Genomic DNA, 17,999 nt, shown 5'->3' on the forward strand with positions numbered 1-17,999 from the left:
GGAGCCCCATGCAGAGGGACGCAGCATGGCTCTGAGGAAGCTGACTGACATTTAGGCTGGAGCAGCCCAAATGCTATACACGTGCTGGCTCTTCCTGGTAGTCTTCTATCAACACCTAGAATTTGGCTTGCACGATGCAAAGAGCTAAGCCTGGCTCTGAAGGGGAACTAGTATTTCAACCTGCACACAAAGCAGAACGGAAGTGGGAACAGAGACTCCGAAATTAGCCCGTGGGCAACTCAGGCCCACAAGTAATGTTGTCTGAGCTGGGGTGGCCGTTGGCCAGGCCGTGGGGGCTTGATCCTTGTGTTGTGTCACACTGGGAAGAGGCCTGTCAAAATTCACCACGTAACCTGTGCAGCCACACTTAAAAACATCTTATGACTTTAAATCCCAGGGGAGGACCCCAGCAAACTTGCTGCTGAGTTCTTGATGAAAATGCTCATGAGGTCTTATTCCTCCTTTTCCCTTCGAGACATTATTTCTTGACTCTAGGCCAGGAGAGGCTGCTTTGTGCCCCAAGCAACGAGCCTTCTGGAACTCCCCATCGGCAGCCCATGAGGGGCAATGGTCCTTCACTGCCCCACCAGGAAAGGCTCTTGGGCAATCAGGGCCTTTGCTCTAAACTGACTTCATGGCCAGTCTGGGCACCAGGTGCCTTCTCCCCTACCTCCCAGCTCCCTAAATCCAGGCAAATCAGGTACTGCGGGGGCTGCTGAGCAGGCAAGGGTTGGGCTGTACCATTGAAATAGCTCGGAGTGTCAGTGGGCCGCCCCCGGGCCAGCACCATGTCCCAGCTGGAGCTGCGAGCCTCTGCCTGGCTGCTCCACGAGTGCACGCCGGAACTCAGGGTGTCCCGTGAGCTCTGAGAGGCCTTCGACGGGTTCTGAAACAAGAGTGGATACAACTCAGGCCCCCGGGTTCGGGGGGCCGTCTCTGGCCTTGGTTGGATTTGGGGCACAGGGGCTCTGGGCCTTCCTCCAGGGTGAGGGACTGCTCACATCCTGGGCTGGAGTGTGGCCCTACTGGGCACTTTGGGGGCAAAGCAGGGGGCTGAGGTCATGAGGGGCTCCTGGGCTGGAGGAGGGAGGAATATTTCTAGGGGGACCCAAGTCCAAATCTTCTTCCCATTATCCCTAGCAGCCAAACCATTCCCCAATTCCCAGGTGTGTGGAAGACACATTATCTCACTCTGAGAAACCATGCCCCCCTGCCCTGGTGGGGAGCCTTTCCACAAGAAAGGAGTGACTCCCTTCAGCCTCCCTTTACCCTTTTAGCAGGACACAAAGCTCTGGGCTGTGGCTCTGGGTCCACGGCCCGCTTACCTTCTCGCTGTCGTCTGATAGAGACAGGCTGTCGATGCTGAGGCACGAGAGAATTTGCTCCTGCTCCTCCAGTGAAAATGGCTGGGACAGGCTGTTCAGAAATAATTCTGCAGGGAGAGGCAGAGGATGGCTGTGAGAGACTGGGAACGGCCCGGCCCGTCTGTGTGTCCGGCCACCCGGACCGCAGGAGTGGACCTCTGGGGGAAGGCGCCCATGCTGGCTGCAGAGGGAGGGGAGCACAGGCCCCGGGGCTGTGGCCAAGGCTGCCATACCTATTTCCAGCTGCTGCAGTTCCTGCTCAGGGAGTGTCGCCTTCCGCTCAGCTGAGCTGGGGTTTTTGGCAGGGGTCGGGTCCAGGGAGGACAGAGGCAACGGCTCCCAGGTCTCAGACTCCTCCTTGCCCCAAGTCAGGCTTGGAGACTTGTTCCGCTCTGGGGGCTCTGGGGGCAGCGGAGGTTGGAGCTGAGGGGCCCCGCCCGTAGTGTCCTCAGTTGGCTGGGGCCCTGGAGCCTCAGGTGAGAGCTCCCTCGGCTGGGCCTGCAGGGTCCGGTGACAGTGGCCTTGGCTGGGCGGGGCCTGGACTTGGTGTGGCAGCGGACGTCTTGGCTCTTTGTACTCTCCCCTCCAAGGACTCCTCAGGCCCCCCACTGTAAAACAGCACAAGTGGTGAGGCAGAGACAGGCCAGCCCAGGCGCTGGGCCAGGGCTGGAGGCAGGCAGCGAGGGAGGACTCTTGTCTCACTCAGGGACACAATTCAGGAGGGCAGCGTGTGGTCTTGGAGGAGGCTTCTTCCCTAAGATGGCCTTCTACGATGGGAATAGGACAGTATTTCTGTCTATGCCATCTTCCTTCTAGGTCATAATCACAACTTTAAAAATGACAGAAATGGCTCCAAGGAAGGACTCTGTCACTAGTAAAGAGAAGATTTAAAAACAGCTCTGAGTAACACCAGCTTCGAGGTCCCATGTAAACTGGCCTGCTTGCCCCCCCCCCCCCCGCCCCCACTGCCATCTCTCTTCTCCTCCCTCTCTGCAGCTGGTGCTTCCTAAGGGCGCCATTTCTCTGGAGTGTGGTAACAGGTTTATCTATGTTTGTGGGGAGTGGGGGGGCAGGAGGGCATGCAAGGTTTCTCTCCTGTTTTATTTATTCCCCTTTCATTCCCATAACCAAAGCCATTCCCATGCCTACCTCCTGGTGACAATCTATTATGTTTGATGTGTCACTTTGGGTTCAATCATGCTCTTAGCAAAGTCTGTGTTGTTTTTACTGATCAATATTGAATTTGCTGGGCGCCTGGGTGGCTCACTCAGTTAAGTGTCAGCCTTTGGCTCAGGTCATGGTCCCAGAGTCTGGGGATGGAGCCTGGAGCCAGGCTCCCCCACTGAGCAGGGGAGCTTGACTTCTCCCTCTGCTCCTCTCCTGACTCGTGTTCTCTCCCTCTTACACTCTCACTCTGAAATGAATAAAATCTTAAAATCTTAACTTTTTTTTTTAAATTTACAAAAAAGGCATCGTGTTTTCTATCCATCCTCTTTTTTACCTGGCACTATGGTTTTAAAATCCAGCCGGTTGTTCTGTGAACACTGACTTGATTTAACTGCTGCCTGGCAGTTCCTGTGTTCCCTGTGACACACCCTTGCCTTTGGCCCCTCCGCTCTCCCAGGAAGGGACACGCCATCGCACCCTACTCCCCTCCCACAAATGACTCAGCAGCATGCATCCTCAGCAAGTCCCCTTAAGGATCTGGTGAGAACCTCTTTGGCGTGCCGGGTATGGAGTGCAAGGTCACAGGTCTGCAGATGTCTGCCCGAGTGCTACCAGGTGCCCCCCAGCAGAGCCTAAGGGCTACTATCTCCTCACCACCACTTGGTGCTACGAACTTTCTGCCTTTTCTCACTTAATGGCTGGAAAGTGGTACCTGGCTTTATTTCACATTCACTAATGACTAATGGGCTTGAGCCCTCTTTGTATGTTGTAGTCCCTGTCCCCCATCTATTGAGCAGCGAGGCGCAGTACAAAGCACTTCTACTCACACTACCATCTTCTAACAAGCCCAAGGCGGGTGTCCTCTCTATGCTCTAGATGGGGACACCAAGGCTCTGAGAGGTTGAGAGGTCCTTGCCCTTGACCACAGCACTACCCTGTGGGGTCCCGTGCCCCTACAGCCAGTGGGGGGCTCTTACCATGCTGCAGCGCCAGGCTGACTTTTCCCCCCAGCTCCACTGCAGATGCACGGCGGCCAGGCTCTTTCCTCAGCCCCTCCTGGATGGCCTGGGCGGTGAGAGGGGCGCAGGAGGGTGGGATCTCCCTCACAGGTGGAGGCTCGCTGGCGATCTGTGGGTCAGAAGGCAACATGTGTGGCCTGTCCCCCCTCACTTCCCAGGATGCAGCTTTCTGTTCTTGCTCTTCCCCACTCTCCCCTACCCTGGGGTTGGTCAAAAAGACTTGAGAGGGCTGGGACTTTTCCAAGGAAAAGGAGAAAAGGGGCCAGGTGGGCCAGGCCAGTGCCAGATGGCAAGGTGCCCATGACCAGCCCATAGGGAGGCAGCAGAGATGGCACAGTGTATGAGTGGAGGAGAGCCCCGACCTGCCATGAACTCAAGGGGATCCCTCACTTAGGATCTCTCCTTGGGCCTGCAGATTTGGGTGGCAAGTATTTTAGTTAGGATCCCGCATTTATGATGAGGCCTCTTCCTGTTGCCATCTGCCACCCAAGAGCAGACCAAATGGGGGCCACCTTAAGCGTGCAGCCTGGGCCCTGTGGCCCTGCTGGCTCTCCCTCTTCACCATCCCAGGTGCCGTCACTGACCTTGAGGCAGAGTGGCCCTCTAAAGTACTGGGTCCAAGGGTGGCAGCCGTTGAGCATGTGAAGCATCATGCAACAGCTGCTCCAGACATCCACCTTAGCATCACAGGGCTTGCCCATCACCACCTCTGGGGCCATGTGGGTCTCCGTGCCAGGGATGTAGTCTCCTGAGAAGGTGGGGTGAGACCGGAAAGCCAACTATGAACTTTGATGGGTAAGAGCCTTGGCAATGACCCCCTCTCTCCCTGGCCACTGAGTCAATTCAGTGAAAATACCTGGAAAAACCTAGAATTTATCTCTGTTAAAGTATCTCAGACAGAAAGGAAGCTTCCATATCAAACCTGCTGGGGATGAGCTAAGTCAGGGGCTCCACTGGGAACTGGTACAAAGAATACATCACCCAAAATAGGGGCTCGGCCCTTTGGACCAAATCTTTAGAATGCCTTTTTTTTTTTTTTAAGATTTTATTTATTTATTCATGAGACACACACACACACACACACACAGAGAGAGAGAGAGAGAGAGAGAGAGAGAGAGAGGCAGAGACACAGGCAGAGAGAGAGGCAGGCTCCATGCACAGAGCCTAATGCAGGACTCCAGGATCACACCTTGGGCCAAAGGCAGGTGCTCAACCCCTGAGCCACCCAGGAGTCCCTTTAGAATGCTTTTTAAAATTGGGGAGGGGGAGATCCCTGGGTGGCGCAGCGGTTTAGCGCCTGCCTTTGGCCCAGGGCGCGATCCTGGAAACCCGGGATCGAATCCCATGTCGGGCTCCCGGTGCATGGAGCCTGCTTCTCCCTCTGCCTATGTCTCTGCCTCTCTTTCTCTCTCTCACTGTGTGCCTATCATAAATTAAAAATAAAATAAAATAAAATTGGGGAGGGGCCTGGACATTGAAAATCAGGTTGCAGGAGCCTAATTAATGGTTTGATGTTCCTGAAATTTCAGTGCATGGGAAAAAAAACCCAAAAGACTTCTAGTCTTAAGACTAGAAGGATCAATACCAGATGTGAAATTTTCCCCCCGCTTCTGGTGATTTGAATTTTTTATTTTTGCTTAGTTCTACTTTCTACAAAAGATTTTAGGGGCAGCCCAGGTGGCTCAGTGGTTTAGCACCACCTTCGGCCCAGGGTATGATCCTGGGGGCCCAGGATCGAGTCCCACATCAGGCTCCCTGCATAGAGTCTGCTTCTCCCTCTGCCTGTGTCTGTGCTCTCTCTCAATCTGTGTCTCTCATGAATAAATAAATAAATAAATATTTAAAAAAAAAAAAAGATTTTAGAAAAGGACTATTTTTGTAATAAGAAAAAAACTCACTATTTTAAAGTGAAGGGCAGATGTCCATTAGAATTTACGTCTTTAGAATGATCAACACAGTCCTTTTATAACAGAATCACTTCTAAAAGATTGTTTTTCTTTCGGTCAAGAAGAAATAATTTTATGCTTAATGCTCTAAATGAAAAAAGCAAAGTATAGGGGTGCCTGGGTGGCTCAGTCAGTTAAGCATCTTGTCTTCAGCTTAGGTCCTGGGATCAAGCCCAGCACTGGGCTCCCTGCTCAGCCAGGAGCCTGCTTCTCCCTCTCCCTCTTCTGGTCCCCCTGCTTGTGCTCTCTCACTCTCTCTCTGTCAAATAAATAAATAAAATCTTAAAAAAAAAGTGCAGGGCACAAAATTGGGTTATATCAGCCTTAACTTTGTACAGGTAAAAAAAAAAAAAAAAAAAAAGACAGACAACCTGGAAGGAATTATGTAAAATGTTCATGATCATCTCTCCAGGTAAGAGGAGCAGAGTGGGTTCTATTCACCTCTTCTAGACCACGTGACTCTGTAGTTGCCCAATATTTTACAATGGATGTGGATTATTTTATTTTATTTTTATTTTTGATTATTTTAATAATCTAAGAACAAACATTTCTCCAGCTACAGAGCCTCGACCCCCCATTAGCCCTCCTGTTGTGCTTCCAGAAACCATGCTCAGAGGCCCAAGAGGGCCACAGCCACAGGCTGGGAGCATAGCCATCCAGAAAAGGCTATAGAAGATAGCTGGAGCTCTGAAGGTGCCTGGGCAGGACACCTGGGGCAGGGCAGTCAGCCTTTCTGTTCCCTTCTCTGTGGAACAGGAATATCTGAAAATATCAGCATCTGATGCTCATTCCTGTGTTGAAACCTAACAAAAGCTTTCTGAGAACCTAGAGTTGTGGAGGGCTGAAACAGAATGGTAGACAAGGAACACTTGCATCTCTATTACTCTCTGACTGCCATTCCAAGCGCACAGGAGACCTGGGGTGACTGAGCAAAGGCCCCTGCTAGTCATCCTGGAAGGGCAGTGGAGGCAGGGCTTACCCGTGACCACGGACTTCCCCAGCCCGTTGGGTTGAAGGCACACGGCATGGCCGAAGTCACAGAGGGCCGCGCGGCTCCCATCGCTGGACAGGAGCACGTTGTCAGCTGCAGGCCACCCCAGAGAAGAGGAGGAACAGGTGAGTCAGTGTAGGCCCCAGCCCACTCTGGACCTCCAGGGAGGCAGTTTCTGGCCAACCCTACATGGCAGTTGCTGCTTCTAATTAGTTTCATTAGTCATGAGGAAGGGAAGGGGGTGATCAGCTCAGGCTAGAGGCAGGCAGCAGGCAGATCTCTGAGGTACAGGGACAGAGTTTACTCCTGGGGCTGCTGCCACTCAGCTCTACTGTCCCCCTGCCTTCTCCCAGTGGTCATGGGCCTATAGGAGCTGGATCTGCCACTGGCAGCTATGGTGTCAGGCTGAGGGCTTGGTCAGCACACTTCCCCGTCCCACCAGCATAGCCCTGTAGGCCGGACTCAGGCCCTGCCCCAGGGAATGGCCAGGCAGGCCCAGATCCACGAGGAAATCAGGCAGGATGAGGTAAGAGAGGAGCTAGCTGGGGACCAGGGCGGTCGGGGCATGAGCCTCACCTTTGATATCTCCGTGCAGAATCCTTTGAGAGTGGAGGTATTCCAGCCCTTCTAGAGCCTGGCCTAGGTAGTAAAGGGCCCGGTCCTCTGGCAGACAGCCCTTCTGCTTTATGAGCTGACCCAACGAGCCACCTAGGAGACCAACGGCCAGACTTTATGTGGGGCATTTCCAGGTCTGCAGGCAGGCCAAGGGCAAAGGCCTTTGAAGGGCAGCTGGTGGAAAGGAGGCCTTTCCTGGCCATGTCACAGGGTCAGAAGATTAAAAAATGGAATTACTAGGGACCAAGGTCAACCTGGGCAAGACGTGGGGAAACCCCAAGTCTTGGCTCTGAACTATGACAGGGGAAGAGTGGCGCCTGGCTCCTTACCTTCCAGCAGTTCCATGAAGATGTTGACCCAAGGACCTTCCTTCACAGCTCCATACAAAGGGACGATTCTGGGTGAGGTCAATCCCGCACACGCCATCAACTCCTCTGCCCGGAACACTTCGATGCGCACCTGGCAGGGCCCAGAGGTCTTTGTGAGTCAGCGTGAGGGCCTGGGGCCATTTCCCTGGCATCCTGGCAGGACCCTCGGTGCTCCCTGCAGAGACTGCTAATGTTTCCCGTGTTGACTGTGAGGCCAGGCAGGGCCCCGGTGGGGCTACTGGACCCTGAAACTAAACTATGTACCCTGGGGGTCATGTTCAACTTCTAGTATGTGGTTAAAGTTCTGCACTGCTGATGTGTGTGGAAACAATTAGAATCACACAAAAACTACAACCCTATCCAGAGCCCTGGCATGCTGCCCACCCTCAAATCTGCCAAAAACAGAATTTTTTCTCCCCTAGCCCAAATGGCCAGGCCATTTCTAGGATGTGGGACCTTTTGTTTATCAACATTTGTGTCTATTCCCCAGAGGCCGGGTTTCCATCTTATCTGCAGCCAGAGCTGATGCAGCCAAGATCCTGGCTCTGTCAGCACCCTTCTCAGCGCTTTTCTCAACTCCCAATTATTTGTCTTTTCCCCTGAGGATGAAAATGTCTATGTAGATGGAGTAGTGCTTGTTTATTCTGTTTGCAGCTGTTTCCCCAGGATCTTGGCCTAAGAGCAGCTTCTAAGGGGGAGTGGCTTGGCCAAGGCTCCTCCCGCAGGGACCACCCACTCCTTTGTGCAGGGACCAGCGCAGCAGGGTGGGATGAAATAGGCCTGGGATCCAAACATCCTAGACAGACTCTGGCTTGGCCATTTCCAAAGGTAGATTGCTTCCCCTAAGCTCTGTTTCCATATGCAAAGGGAGGTGACAGTGGTATCTGGTCCCGCATAGAGGGAGGACTTGGAGGGATGATAATCAACAATCAACACCAGGCCTGGCAACCAGTGGGTGCTCAGGAAATGTCAGGTGTCCACTTCAGGTCAAATAAGGGCGGCTCATTAAACACCTGGAATTCTAACAGAGGCTTGTCCTTTCTGGCTGCAGCTCGTTCCTGACTTAGCTTTGAGAGGTACCAGCAGGGGGCGCCAGTGGCAGCAAAACCAGCCTGGAAGAAACCAGTCAGGACCTGCCTGGCAGAGCTTTGCTTGGAGACGTGCTGACTTGGCAGGAGCTCTGCCGATGTGGGGCTTTTGGGCTTTTGGACTTTCGCCTATCAGTGGAAAATGTCTTCTGGTTACAGAATATCTGGTTTGGTTAATCAACTCGCATAAACTTTGACTCTTTGTCAGTGTTTCCAGCTCTGAACCTGAGCTGGAGTTCACCAACAGGACTTGTACTAGCAAATGTCTTTAACTCTCTGGCTCCCAAGCTGTGAGCGGAAGCACTCTGGGGCACCCCTGAGGACTCAGCAGGGCGCCGCAGGGTGTTTGACATTTGAGGGAAGCAGCAGTGATGGCTATCTTGTGGGGCATCACAGAAACTACTTGCTCAAAAGAGCTCAGTTTCAGCATTAGCTTGTGCTCCATTCTTTCCACAGATCTTCATGGAGCTACGTTTCTGGAGGGTGCTGTGATAAAAGTACTTTAGGGGGGAAGTGTGGAGCAGGTGAGGATGTCCAGCTGGATTTCAAAATTTGAGAATTGTGCAGTGCCCAAGGAGGCATACATCCCGTTAGGAATTATGGTTAAGAACAGAAGAAAAAGGGATCCCTGGGTGGCTCAGCGGTTGAATGTCTGCCTTTGGCCCAGGGTGTGATCCTGGAGTCCTGGGATCGAGTCCCACATCAGGCTCCCTGCATGGAGCCTGCTTCTCCCTCTGCCTGTGTCTCTGCCTCTCTCTCTGTGTGTATCTCATGAATAAATAAACAAAATCTTAAAAAAAAAAAAAAGAACAGAAGAAAAAGGTTCTTTGACTTATATGCATTGTTATTCAAATGACCACTAAGTTGTTAGGTTGAACACTACCTTTTGGGCAGGGGGGGTGGGGGCTCAGCGGTTTAGCGCTGCCTGCAGCCCATGGCTGACCTGAAGACCCGGGATGGAATCCCACGTCGGGCTCCCTGCATGAAGTCTGCTTTTCCCTCTGCCTGTGTCTCTGCCTTTCTCTCTCTCTGTCTCTCTGTCTCTCATGAATAAATAAATAAAATCTTAAAAAAAAAACCCACTATTGTTTGACCTAAAGGGAGCTTTAATGTACTTGTTTTGGCCTGAGGTACCATGAAAAATTTCTGACACTAAGGGCTGCGAAGCAAGAAAGTTTGGGAACCTCTGCTTTAATTATTAAGAAATCCATAAGTCCTTGGGAGTGTCCCAGCAATGTTAAAAACATTCTCACCCAGGACCGCCTGGGTGGCTCAGTCTGTTGAGTGTGTGACTCTTAATCTTAGAGTTACAAGTTCGAGTCCCAGATTGGGTGTAGAGACTACGTAAAAATGAAAATCTTAAAAAAAAAAAAAAAATTGTCACTTAGACCCAAAGGGGTCAGAGGGGATGCTTCAAAACACAATGTGCCAGTCCCAGGGAGAGCAAGCAGAAAGAACAGGCCAGAGGGAGCTGGGTGGGAAGAATGGACATGGCCCTCCTGTCCCAGCCAGCTACCCATCTGGCCCACCTCTCCTTCCTGGACTTCAGCATCCACATCAGGGTGGTGGGATCGAGCCTGGTGAGGGTTCCAAGCTCAGCACTCAGCAGGGAGTCTGCTTGGGATTCTCTCCCTCCCTTTCCCTCTGCCCCTCACCCCCACATGCGCATAGATGCCCTAAGTCTTTTTTTATTTTTTTAAAATTATTTATTTATTTATTTATTTATGATAGTCACACACAGAGAGAGAGGCAGAGACACAGTCAGAGGGAGAAGCAGGCTCCATGCACCGGGAGCCCGACGTGGGATTCGATCCGGGTCTCCAGGATCGCGCCCTGGGCCAAAGGCAGGCGCCAAACCGCTGCGCCACCCAGGGATCCCTCTCTCTAAGTCTTAAAAACAAAACCAAACCACTATTTACTGCCCATTTAACACATGCCGGGCACAGTTCTAAGCACTTTGTAAGCATTGGTATTTGCATCTTACGGCAGCCTGTGGGGCAGCATTCTCACTGTCCTCATCGTACAGGCAAGGAAGCTGAAGTCTGGATAAGTAACTTGCCCAAGGTCACTGGCAGAAAGTATCAGAGCTGGCATCTGGGTTGGGGAAGCCTGACTACAGAGCTGCCAGCTACCCTGCCTCGCGAAGGCCTTTCCAGAAGTCTGGGCTTTTCATCTGGGATGTTTTCACATCCATTCAGGAGTGAGCATACAACCCACCCCCTGGGGGGAGGGGGAAGTGTGGTCAGCAATCACCTAACTGCCAAATCCACAAGCCACTTCTTTCCGCTTAACTGCCTGCATGCTGATGCGGGGCATTGATTTTTCCTTCTTGAGACTCTCCCCTCTTGTTTGCTTATTTATTTATTTTTAAAAAGATTTTATTTATTCATGAGAGACAGAGAGTGGCAGAGACATAGGCAGAGGGAGAAGCAGGCTCCTCACAGGAAGCCTGATGTGGGGCTCGATCCAGGACCCTGGGATCACGCCCTGAGCCGAAGGCAGACGCTCAACTGCTGAGCCACCCAGACGTCCATTCCCTCTTGTTTAGTATTTGTGTCCATTTTATTGCATCAGTGAAAAAAGGGATAATCGCAGATCTGTAAATTCTTTTAAAGATTCCAGGAACATAAAGTATGTGAAAGTAATGAATAACTAACACAGTACCGGGCATGTAGTTGTTCGACGAACAGAGGGCTTCCCCTTTATTTCTACCTCCTCAGGGAGATATTTTCCCCTTAATCCTAGTTCTGCGTTCTCAACACTTGTCCAGGCTGCCCGCGCTCATGTACCTCGTTGATGGCTGCTTCTACCATCTAGACCATGTAAGCGTCCCTCCCTCACGACAACCCGAGCTCTTTTGGGGCAGGTGTGTGGATTCTGCTATTCGGTCTCCAGACCCTGGCACAGTGTCTGGCACAGAGCAGGTCCTTGGTAACAGCTGGCTGGATTTGGCCAAGGCCACACTAACCCAGATCAGTGGAAGAGTCAAGAGGAGGCTCCCAGAACGCCATGCTTGAGCCAGATGTTCTGAATGGTTCTTAACCCTCTTTGGGCCACAGACCCCTCTGAGAATCTGATATCTGATACAGACTTCCCCATCCACAATGTGTGTGTACATACACACCACATACAAGTACACCATAGAATAAAGTTCCAGAAGTTCGTGCATTCCATAGTTTTACCTGCTGACTACGATATGAACTTCCACATTGGCTGATAAAAAGCGCTAGCGAGATGTATATGTACCAATAAGGAAATGTGACCACAATATACTATTACATGAAAAACATGGCACAACTGTAGGGCACAATCTCATTTTAATAAAACAAACTATATGCTTATGCGGTCCCTGGGTGGCTCAGTCAGTTAAGTGTCTGCCTTTAGTTTGGCACAGGTTCCCTGGATGGAGCCCCTGTCCCAGGCTCTCTGCTTCTCCCTTTCCTACTGCCCCTCTATTTCCCCTCCTTATGTGCGTGCACACAAACAAAATCCTTAAAAGATAAACTACGTGTTTATATAAAGTCTAAAGGGATTTATGTCAAAGGGCAGGTGCCTCTGAGAATTGGATTGGGGAACAGGGAGACTTTTGTGTTTTAGGGTATCATCTGAATTCTTTTATAATGAGCCTGTGTTTATTTGCAACTAAAAGATCAAACTAAACCTTAAAAAACAAAACCCTCTACATTAAACCCCAGACTCGTGACCAATCAGCATCTGACCTGAGGCCACTGATGTTCTACAAGGAGGACCAAGGAAGTGCTGTTGTACCACATAATGAATCCTCAGGGAGCATTGGGGGGTGTACAACTTGCTCTAACCCCTTGTGCAGACTGACCTCTGACCCCTGCTCCCTCCCCCAACCCTATCCTCTTGGCAGGGAACTATTTTTCAGATCTTTCAGCTGAAAATCCTTTTTTTTTTTCAGCTGAAAATCCTAAAGGACACCAGTGCCTGCCCTACTCCCCCATCCCCTTGCCCGCCCCCTGGACCGCCTTGTTGGCAGCTGTGTGGGCTGAGAGCGGCCAGTTCTAGCGGGCCTGGGCAGCAGCTCTGGAGCTTGGGAGCCCATTCGTTGTGGTTGGAGCTTTTCCGCCTGCCATGGGGAGGTGAGAAATGGAGTATCTGTCCTCTTCTACTATATCAGGGTTGTTTACCTTGTTGCCTGGGACTCAGAGAACCTCAGCAGGGCAACAGCTGAGAAGCCCAGTGACTAAGCTCTCCCCAGCACTGGGCACTGGTTTCCAGGACACTTCACACTCTCACTCTCCTCCCACCCACCTCTCAGGAGGGACAGCTGAGCCTTCTCCGATGGCCTGCGGGGGGACCTGCGGCTGAAGAGGTCAGGCACGTAGCCTTGGCATCTGCAGCGGAGAATGATGACCCACGCTGGCAAGGACTCAGCATTGCCAGCACGTGCTCCAGCCAAGGGCGGGTGGCAGGGCTGGAGTTTGCTTGTTTGACATACTATGTCTGAAGTTTGGGGTAATACCTACGGATAGTCCCCTTTCGGCCTATTACCTGGGGGCCCAAACTCTAAACTTTAAACATCCCGGCCCACATATAAGCCAAGGCAGCTAGGTTATTCATGTAACAATTTGTGTCCTCACCACTGAAAGCCACAAGCACCCATGACCACAGCGGCAGTGGTGTTCACTATGCATGGTGCCTGAGTGTGCCGGCCCTGCCTCGTCGTCGTCTGGCTATTTCGTCTTCTCTCCTGGGGAATCAGAGCATCTGGGACAAAACCCACTTGAAAACACGATCCATGGAACGCCTGGGTGGCTCAGCTGTTAAGCGTCTGCCTTCAGCTCAGGATGTGATCCTGGAGTCCCGGGATAGTGTCCCACATTGGGCTCCCTGCGTGGAGCCTGCTTCTCCTTCTGCCTATGTCTCTGCCTCTCTATGTTTCTCATGAATAAATAAAATATTAAAAAGAAAAAGAAAACAAGATCCACCATTGAACTAGCTTATTTCCCTTTATCATGGGCCAAAAAAAATGGCCCATGGAAATCTTTCTCATTTCTGCCTCCTGAAGTCCTGGGTAGTAGCACTGAGGCCGAGTTTGGGCCAGAGACAAAGTGGCTTCCAGTGAAGGTGAGCTGAGAGTTGAGGTAGGAGAAAAGACACCTGAAGGAGCAGGCCCAGTACCAAGGTCTGTTCTGCTACCACTGGGCCTGGACAGGACAGCCTGACAGAAGGGGGCCTCAGTTCTAGGCCTAGCTGTGTGGCTTTAGGGATGGCACACTACACTCTCTGGTCTCTAGTTCTATCATTGGTGAGATGAGGGAGCCAGAGAGGAGATTCACGCCTCTGCTTGCATGGAATCCTAGGGGTACAAGTCTCCTCCCCTTCCTCCTTCCTAAAAAGTGGTTCCCAGCTGAACTCTGAAGCCAGACCAGGCTGGATCTCTTGCTAAGTCTCATTTCCTCATACCATCAACCTCCCAGGACCTATTATTCCTGCCAATGGGAGGCAGATCCCAAACCTGAATCAGATAAGACCCCCAGTGCACAGCCTCATCCAAGAGGCATCTGTTAGGTAGAGGCCACTGCTCTGGTTATTACCTTCTGGCCCAGGTGTGAGCAGCCCCACCATGTGCTTTAGGGGTTTCAGCTCAACACAAATTTCACGATGAGCCAACTGTCTTCCAGGTCTGGACTTGCCCCCAAGGGCCCTGGCATCAGGAGTGGCCCAGGACACGTGCACACTTGCATACTCCCGACATACACGCAGACCAAATACAGCTCCCAGGCCGGGACATGTGACTGAGACTGTTCCCTTCCAGTTCCAGCTGACCCCAGGGTACCCAGCAACAGCCACGCTCTGTGAATAAGTCAGAGCCATGGCTGCCCTGTGATTGCTCTTGAAAGAAAGCAGCAGGAATACAACAGTCCACCTGCCTGGCTTCCCCCTGCAGCCCCCAGAGGCTGGGCATAGCTTTTTCTCTTTGGCATACCTTTTTGACAGCACATTGGAAGCCAGTCTGCTTGTCCTCCATCCTGTGCACCTCTCCAAAGGAGCCTCTGCCCAGGCAGGGCTGGCGCGTGGCCCAGTGGACCTCCTCTCGGTACTCATAATCCACCGGCTTGAGTTTCTGGGGTTGGCAGGAGAGAGAGGCCCATTTCAGTGGCCAGGGCAGCAGAGGGACGAAGGGTTACAGTGAGGAAGGCTCTCTGGGTGGCAGTCCTTGCCAGACTGCTGGGGTAAAGCCCTCATAACTAAAGACACCAGTGAGTATGAGGCAAGGCTCTGCAGGGGCAGGACCAGAGGGGGTTATAGGAATATGCTGAAGGCAAAGGAGAGCTTCGCAGGTGGCCCAAGTCAAGTCGATCCTTGTGATGAGATATCTTTCTCCCCAGACTGGTGGTTGTGGGACAGAAATGGAATTGTCAACAACCTTGAGAGTGAAAAAATAAAGCTCAGGAGCTATAAGGTAAAAGAAAGAGAAGGACCATGAAGAGGGTTAGGGGACAAGGGATCTGTCTAACAGGCATGGAATAAACCCCAGAAACTTAAGCCTGGTAAAATTATTTAGAGTTACAAAGCTCTCTAGCAGAAATCAGGGTGGGGGCCGTGGGGGGAGAGGTAGGTCAGGGGCTAGTGCAGATGGGCAAAATCCTTGTCTTTCATAGCAGGGGAAGGGAATAAGCATCCGTGGTTGATGCGGACAATTCCTGTTCCTCAGTATACGCATCATTCATAAAACACACACACACACACACCAGCAACAGCAGTAATGAGCTAACCAACCGGAAGAACTCAGAACAGAAATATCTAAAAAGCCTGAAGAGTGACCTGGAGGTGAAGTGAGGAATACTTCCCCTCGCCAATGCTATGCACTTTCCTAGTATCTGATGTGTTATCATGTGTGTGACTGACGTTGTTGATAAAAGAGCGAAGACCCTCCCCCCACTCCCCTCACCAAGTGGGAAGGGGAGACCAAATTTGGCAGGTTTCCAGTGGTGCTTCTTCCCCCAGAGCAGGTCCCACCTGACTGCCACCCACTGCTCTTGGCCCCAGAGTGGGTGGTACATGTACATGTGGTTTGGGGGATTGCTTACCTCAGTAAGCAGGACACCCTCGCTGTCCTCTGTTTCAGGGCTGGGCTTCTGGGGGTTGGAACCTCCTGCCGACCAGGTCTTGGCCAGGCTGGCCAGGCTGTGGGCCTGGCCCGAGCTCACACTGCCTTGCAGAGCGTGCACCAGGTACTCTTCCACAGAAAACTTTTCACGTGTGCCACGGGACGGGCACCTGGGCTCCAGGCATGGGCCAGGCACAGGCTTCTGACTGTCTACACAGGCCAGTTTGCCCAGGTGAGGGCCAGACAGGGGCTGCTGACTATCTATACAGGTCAGTTTGTTTAGGAAGAAGGACTCTAAGGGGTGAGGTTTCCAGGGCTGGAGAGGGTGGAATGGGAAGGGATGGGGCAGTCTGCTGTAGGGGAAGGGGTGGGCGGGCTGGGGCAGGGGGCCGAGATCCTGGGGGTGGTGAAGTTTCCACACATGATTTAGGCATTGCAAGGGGCTGATCAGTTTATGGAGTTCCGATCGAGGCAGTGCTGGCCGTAGGTCCTCCTCGAGTTTCTTAAAACACAGTTGGCCAAGGCCTGGCTCCTTCAGAGGCTTGGTGAACTGGAGGGCGTTTCTCACATACGAGGGGCCCAGTGGAGATTCATCTTCCTGTGGGGGGAACACAGGCCTCAGGACACAGGACCAGGCTGAGGCACCAGTGCCATCCTGAAGGCTCCATGAGCCTAGGGTCTGGGCTGTGGTTGCGGCTCCTACCTGCACAGGTACTGTGCAGCTCTCCTGCTCTGGGGTTCTGGGTAGGGGTTTGGCCAAGGCCACTCCTGCTTGAGCCAGGGACTTCGAGCTCTTCTTCTTGCGTTTCTTCTGGGCTTTGCTGCGGCGCTTCCCCTTCCAACACACACGTGCCATCTTGCCCTCGGTTGCATGGGCCACATTGTTGGGGATCTGATCAAGACTCTCGGACTGGCTGTCAAAAGGGACAGATACGCATGTTGAGTGTGAGGAGGCAGGAGGGCGGGAGGGCTCAGGGAACTGTGGTCAGAGTTGTAGAGACCCTGAGGTCAGATCCTAGCCTAATGAGTATGTGTGTGAATATGGGAAAGCTCCTAAACCCCAAGGAATCTTGGTTTTCACATTTATAAAATGGATGTAGGATTTCCTGCCATGCAGACGAAGCTGGGGTATAAAGGCTCATTTTAATGAAAAGCCTACCTCAGCGCTTGATTCCAAGGCAAGCTTCCAACAGACAGCAGTTAGTACTACCGTGATGGGGTGCACGCTGCTCTTGGGGGATGGGTAGACACAAGGTTCCCTCAGGGCTCTCCAGAGTGGGCTGCCCTGAAGAGGTCCCAGGGTGGGGGACATGTGACTCGGAGGGCCACACTCCACAGCAGGTATTTTCAGCTCTGACGAAAGCTTATTTCTATTGCCTCTGGACCAAGGGACAGTTGAGTTTGGGCACCTTCACCCCCAAGAGTGGACCCTGTGATGAAGATCCGTTCTGAAAAGGTGGGGCTGAACTCTTGGCTCCTGGAGATACCTGGTTTCTGGGAATATAAGTTGCTGCATAAACACAGACACTGTGGCTGGGCTGCTGCCTGGGACGCGGGGGGCCTTCCCTCCCCGGACAGCCCAGAGACTATCATTGTGGTTCTAAGCTGGCTTTTACCCTTGCTAGCTAAGGCAAGGCACTGGCCACAGAAAAGTGTCTGAAAATGCCACTGCCAAACAGCTGTGGAGCAGATCACAGCCTCAGCTGCCCCCCAGTGTCCTCACCTTCTGCTCCTCACAAAGGAGGCCAATTTATACCAGTCCTGTGGGGACTGTTAAAGGCCTACGGCCCTCTCTCAGGCCGCTGAAAGAAATGGGCCTATCAGAAACCCCCAACCCTGGGCCAGATGGCATTTGGGGCAGTAGAAAGCATTTGATCAGACTCTGAGCATTTTTGGGTTCAAGGGCAGCAGCCTTCCCCACAAACCGTTTTTTTTTTTTTTTATTCACTAGCATTTTCAAAATCCCAATTATAAAAAAAGTCTGCCTATTGGTAGAGGAAGGAACTGCCTCCTGGTTCAACTGCAGTTGTCTAAAAATTTTCTTTGGGGATGGAGAGCCGGGGAACACACTGAGCCTCACTCTGGGCTTCCTTTCTTTGGGGCCACCTAGCTGCCAATCTGTCTGTTGGTCCCCTCCTCTCCAAACCCTCATCCCTCCTTGTGTGTCTCGCAGGAGAAAAGACAGCAGCAGGTTTCTCCCACTGTTAGAGGGGCCCCTCAGAGGCAGTGGAGCCTGCAACCGCCTGCAACTGCCTGCAACCGCAGTCATGGTCACGCATCAGTGTGAGAGTGACTCCTGTTCCCAGCACCCTCCCTACTGATGGGAAACGAGGGAGCAGCAAGGACTCTGAGGAGAATAA

At 52.2% G+C, this 17,999-nt stretch overlaps 1 protein-coding gene and 1 long non-coding RNA gene across 8 annotated transcripts in view; one reads left to right on the forward strand and one right to left on the reverse strand.

Moving 5' to 3' along the window:
- The window catches only part of LOC144286737 (uncharacterized), a 25,676-nt gene extending 12,170 nt beyond the window's left edge, over positions 1-13,506 (forward strand). For 2 of the 6 annotated variants that reach the window (XR_013354654.1, XR_013354655.1), the window contains exons 4-5: positions 2,989-11,380; positions 12,484-13,506. This is a non-coding gene — a long non-coding RNA (uncharacterized LOC144286737). The remainder of the gene's footprint in view (positions 1-2,988; positions 11,381-12,483) is intronic. The other 4 variants (XR_013354656.1, XR_013354658.1, XR_013354657.1 and 1 more) reach the window with 4 other exon arrangements.
- Positions 1-17,999, reverse strand: part of MAP3K14 (mitogen-activated protein kinase kinase kinase 14) — a 47,176-nt gene that overhangs the window by 2,205 nt on the left and 26,972 nt on the right. For both annotated transcript variants that reach the window (XM_077853575.1, XM_077853576.1), the window contains exons 4-14: positions 16,343-16,553; positions 15,620-16,237; positions 14,515-14,652; positions 7,432-7,561; positions 7,064-7,195; positions 6,476-6,580; positions 4,135-4,298; positions 3,509-3,659; positions 1,598-1,972; positions 1,326-1,432; positions 742-886 (exon numbers count right to left, since the gene is read on the reverse strand). In XM_077853575.1, the coding sequence (XP_077709701.1) occupies positions 742-886; positions 1,326-1,432; positions 1,598-1,972; positions 3,509-3,659; positions 4,135-4,298; positions 6,476-6,580; positions 7,064-7,195; positions 7,432-7,561; positions 14,515-14,652; positions 15,620-16,237; positions 16,343-16,553 (2,276 nt within the window). The remainder of the gene's footprint in view (positions 1-741; positions 887-1,325; positions 1,433-1,597; positions 1,973-3,508; positions 3,660-4,134; positions 4,299-6,475; positions 6,581-7,063; positions 7,196-7,431; positions 7,562-14,514; positions 14,653-15,619; positions 16,238-16,342; positions 16,554-17,999) is intronic.

The sequence above is a fragment of the Canis aureus genome, chromosome 16, assembly GCF_053574225.1.
Source record: "Canis aureus isolate CA01 chromosome 16, VMU_Caureus_v.1.0, whole genome shotgun sequence".
In the NCBI taxonomy this organism is placed as follows: domain Eukaryota; kingdom Metazoa; phylum Chordata; class Mammalia; order Carnivora; family Canidae; genus Canis; species Canis aureus.